The 5,227-nt window shown below is 37.6% G+C and overlaps 1 protein-coding gene across 1 annotated transcript; it reads left to right on the top strand.

Annotated features, from left to right (window-relative positions):
- Nucleotides 1–1,514: 1,514 nt before the first annotated feature.
- LOC113271928 (hydroquinone glucosyltransferase-like) lies at nt 1,515–2,930 on the top strand. Its single transcript, XM_026521853.1, has one exon. The coding sequence runs from the start codon at nt 1,515–1,517 to the stop codon at nt 2,925–2,927; it is 1,413 nt and encodes a 470-aa protein (XP_026377638.1). The 3' UTR covers nt 2,928–2,930.
- Nucleotides 2,931–5,227: the final 2,297 nt, after the last annotated feature.

Raw genomic sequence — 5,227 nt, 5'->3', positions numbered from 1 at the left:
ATCACGAATTTAATATTTCGTAGAGTTCGGTTGGTTCGCAAAAATAGTTTTAACCGAACTCCTCATTGAATACCAATATATCGTGTTCGGTTGGTCCCCAAAAAATTCTAAAACTAATTAGTAACGGAACTCTACCCATAATACAAAAAAAAAAAAAATGTAACCGAACTGTTTTATTTTTCCCACTATGTTGAGTTATGATTTAACCGAACTTTGCCTACTCTGTTCGGTTGGTTCGCAAAAAATTCTAAAACTATCTAGTAACCGAACTCTACCTATATTACAAAAAGAAAAAAAAATCCAATGTAACCGAACTGTGCTATTTTGCCTACTATGTTGAGTTTCAATTTAACTGAACTTGTCCCACTATGTTCGGTTTGTTCGCAAAAAATCTTAACATTACTCGATTTGTTCACTAATTGCATACATGTGGAGTTCGGTTAGATATGTTGTTGAGTTAAAGTTTGCGAACCAACCGAACATTACTCTGTAAATCCTATAAACAAAGTTCGGTAACATGTCTGTTAATCGAACGACTAAAAACCTCCATTAAAAAGCGAGTTTGGTAAACTGCGTGTTTGGAAAAAGTAACATAACTACACTTTCAGATGAGTTCGGTAACCTGTTCTTCACATAAGGTAACCGAACAAGCCCAAATCTACTCTAAAAATTTACAGTTTTTTGAAAATTTGGAGCAATTCAACCAACATTATCTAAGTTTAAAGCATACCTGGGTACCCAAATACTCTTCCTACGGTTGTGGTTGGTAAAATCGATCGTTTTTTATGTTTTCCTTATTCATCTTCTCTAACTTTACTCTCTCAATAATTCTACTTCTTTTAAAAAAAAACATCTGATTTTTTAATCTCACTAATTATCTTTAATTTAATTATTTTACTAATTATGACAGTAACTATCATTAACACTAACTAATCATTATCCAAAATTAATCAAGAGGGTAATTTAGGTATTAATATAAATATCTAGATAAGGGGTGACCTAGATTTACTTCTAATGTTTTATCCAAAATAAAATCATGACCCCACGAAAAAAAATCATGGTCCCAAAAAACGGTTCAAAAAAATTCATGATGATATATCTTGCATTTGGTTTGGGATCCAAATTTTACAGTGTAATCACAATTTCTGATTAATCTATGAGACCCACTATAGGCCGTCCGCAGCACGTAATCTCACTGTTAAACTGCTTTCGTCCTTTTTGGGTCCTTTTCCCTCTGTTTTTAGTCATTTTTGTTAGTTTGTTTTTTCCTTTCTTTGGTTAATTAGTGCATGCATGTAAGATGAGCTGTTTTTCCGAGTGAAAGCTTATCATAAACATCAAAACCACTGGAAGACAATTAATTCAAATTTCAAACTTTGTATATTAAAATTAACAGAAGTCAGAACAAATTTTTCATGTTAATTCTGTGATCGTACTGTAATTTTGGTTTCTACATAAATCGACTTCATTCAGTTCACCTTCTCGTCATCTTTATCACATTCTCATCATCAGACATGGAAAAAACTCTACCTCCCCATGTAATTATCATGCCGAGTCCAGGTATGGGTCATCTCATACCAATCATTGAGTTTGCTAAACGATTCATTCTTGATCATGGTTTCTCAGCCACGATAATTATTCCAACAGAAACTAATTCTCCATTTCAAGCACTAAAATTAGCTCTTGGTTCTCTACCAAGTGCTATCAATACAATCATTTTGCCTCCTGTTGATTTGAGTGACCTTTCTCATGATGTTCTTGCTCAGATGTTTGCAACTGTGAATCGCTCTCTCCCTTCTTTTTCTGACTCAATTAGAACCATTGCTTCAACTCACAGAGTCGTCTCTCTTGTTGTTGACAGTTTTTGTACGAATGCTATTCATATTGCTAATGAATTTCATATCAAGGCTTATATTTTCTTTGCATCATCAGCTCTGTTTTTGTCTTTGGTTTACCATTCATCCAAACTGGACCAGGATTACTCTTGTGAGTTTAGAGACGTACCTGACCCGATTCAGATTCCAGGTTGTGTACCAATCCGCGGGGTCGATCTTTTCATCGCATTTCAAGATAGGAAGACAGAGAATTATACGAAGTTTTTAGAATGGTCGAAAGAGTTGAATTTTAGTAGGGGCATCTTTGTAAATAGCTTTGAGGAATTTGAACATGGTGCTATTGAGGCTTTGAATGGGAAACAATGGGATAATCCACCGGTTTATGCAATTGGACCGCTCATTAGAACTGGTGTACGCTGTGACGGATCTAATGAGTCAGATTGTTTGAAGTGGTTGGATAATCAACCACCCGATTCTGTTCTGTTCGTGTCATTCGGTAGTGGTGGAACTCTCTCTAGTGAGCAACTAACTGAATTGGCTCTAGGGTTGGAAATGAGTGACCAAAAGTTTCTGTGGTTTTTAAGACGTCCTGAAAAGGATGCAGGTGCATCTTACTTGAGAATTCAAGGTGTTGAGGATCCTTCTGAAGTCTTACCAAAAGGGTTCTTGGAAAGAACCCGAAAATCGGGGTTGGTTATTTCTAAATGGGCACCGCAAATTGAAATCCTTAATCATCCATCAACCGGTGGGTTTTTAACCCACTGTGGGTGGAACTCTATCCTTGAAAGCATCGTGCATGGTGTCCCCTTAATTGCATGGCCACTCTTTGCAGAGCAGATGATGACTGCCGTGTTTCTTACAGATGATGTGAAGGTAGCTTTAAGGCCGAAACCAATGAAAGGTAGGATAATAGGACGTGATGAGATTTGTAAAGTTGTGAAGGAACTTATGGAAGGAGATGAAGGGAAGAGACTTCGGAGTAAGGTGAGGGAACTTAAATGTGTTGCGACTAGCACATTGGCCGAAGGTGGCTCCTCGTTTAAAACATTCGCTGAGGCAGTAAATCCGTGGAGAAGTTATTACAGGCAGTGACTAAATGCAACCCATGATTTATTCAATACAACCCTCACTTGTGATGGCTGCCCATCTTACCAGTTATTTATTGTTCCATATTCTCTTTGTTTATTTATAGTTTTATCTAGGGGTGTCAACGGGTCCGGGTCCTTCCGGGTATCATTAGACCCGGACCCGGACCCTACTTATAATGGCCGGGTCCGGTTCCTAACGGTTCCGGGTCCGGTTCCTAAACTTGTGGACCCAGAACCGGACCCGTTTAAATACCTGGGTACCCGTCGGTTCCGGGTACCCATTGGGTCTTAATAAAACTATTTAAAAAACCTCAAAAACTTAATATATTTCTCTTTTTGGCTTGGATTTAAGTAATTTTTATAAAAATTTATTATTATTTCTTATTAATGTACTAAATAAAGGTTAAATGTAAGAGAAAAAAATTAAATGAGTAAAATATCAAAGCTAAAACTAGCAAAAATACTTGTAATTTTGCTAAAAACATGAATAAAAGAATGAATAAACGGGTACCCGATACCCGCGGGTACCCAACGGGTATTACCCGTTTGGACCCGTTTAAATTCGGGTCCAATCAGGTAATTACCCGCCGGGTCCTAAGTAGCTAATGGGTCCAACTTTAGGACCCGGAACCGGACCCAAATATACCGGGTCCGGTTCCGGGTCCGGGTAATGGGTACCCATTGACAGCCCTAGTTTTATACGAAGAATTTTCTATTTTTTGAAGCACGCATATATTCTATAAAAACAACAAATCTGAAGACATGATTATTTTTATTTTTTTTCCTGATCATATATCAATTTCAAAATAATTTTTTTTTACAATTGTAGTTTTAAGGAAATTTAAATACCAAGGTTTTAAAGTCTGCGGACATCCAACTCAAAACCAATTGGCAATGAGTGGAGCAGCCCTTTCATTATGTAAGTTCATTATGCGGAAACTAGTGATGTGGGACTATTGTCCTTTCACACCCTCCCTCACGTGTAAGGACAGTCATTCGGCCTAACATGTGGACCTACACACGTGTGGGTCATGGGTGTGCAGGTGACATTCGATCACGATCGACCCCACGTACAGGTCATACGAGTGACCAGTCATTCGATCACGGGTGCACATGTGACCAGTCACTCGTCAGTCACGGTGGCCACTAATTCGGCCTACACCCCGTGTACGGGCCTAGCTCTGATACCATGTTAAAGTCTGCGTGCATCCAACATAAAACCAACTGGCAATTAGTGGAGCGGCCCTTTCATTATATAAGTTCATTATGCGGAAACTAGTGATGTGGGATTATTGTCCTTTCACACAAGGTGATTTTGATCTGTTATAAATAAAAGCTTAATAATCCAACTGATAATTCAGAAAATGGGTCAAATGGACGGAATCAACAAAACCTGGGTCAAATGGACGTGTAACAATTTGGTTTGGGTGAAATGGACGGATGCCACATTTGTATCCCCACTAGGTATGTTGACATTGAAATCATCGACTACGTATCTTATCTCTTTGCTAGCTTTCTTCCTCCACCACAAACAACATCTCTTCCTCCACTATCTTCATCAGCAGAAAAACCAACATCACCGGCACCAGTATTATCTCCACCACCATCAACAAATACCAACAACAATATCATCTACACTATCGTCGTAAAAAAACAACATCATATCATCTCCGCCACCACAAACAACAACCCTTAAAGAAACCATCGCCAACAACAATATCATATTCTTTCCATATCTCGACCACCACAAAAACCAAAAACACCATCGTCGTCAACAACACCAACACTAGTAGTGATTATTTTTTTTGAATACCCAAATTTAAATTAAAGTTAATTAATTTATGAGATTGATTGAAGCTAAAAGAAATTGGGTTTTGTTTTCTATCAAGAGTAAGTTTCCTAAACCTAATTTTGATAAAGCCTGAAATTTTTTTTTTTGATGCAATTGAGTACATCCTTGTTTTTTGTTTGTTAGAAAACCAGTTTTATCATGTATTTCCAGTGAATGGCACATGGTTTTAGCATGTTTACATTGAATGTGTTTCATATGTCTTGTGTTATAACTGGATGAAACTGGTTTCCTCTTGTGTTTCCACAAGATGAGCCTGGTTTCATCATCTGTTGCTACTAGTTGAATCTGTTGTACATCTTATGTTTTTACTGGATGAAACTGGTTACATCTTGTGTTTCCACAGGATGAGTCTGGTTTCATCATCTGTTGCTACTAGTTGAATCTGTTGTACATCTTATGTTTTTACTGGATGAAACTGGTTTCATCTTGTGTTTCCACAAGATGAGTCTGGT

Source organism: Papaver somniferum, chromosome 1 (assembly GCF_003573695.1).
Source record: "Papaver somniferum cultivar HN1 chromosome 1, ASM357369v1, whole genome shotgun sequence".
Lineage (NCBI taxonomy): Eukaryota > Viridiplantae > Streptophyta > Magnoliopsida > Ranunculales > Papaveraceae > Papaver > Papaver somniferum.
Note: the sequence above shows the minus strand (reverse complement) of the source record. Positions and strands in the feature narration are given on the sequence as shown.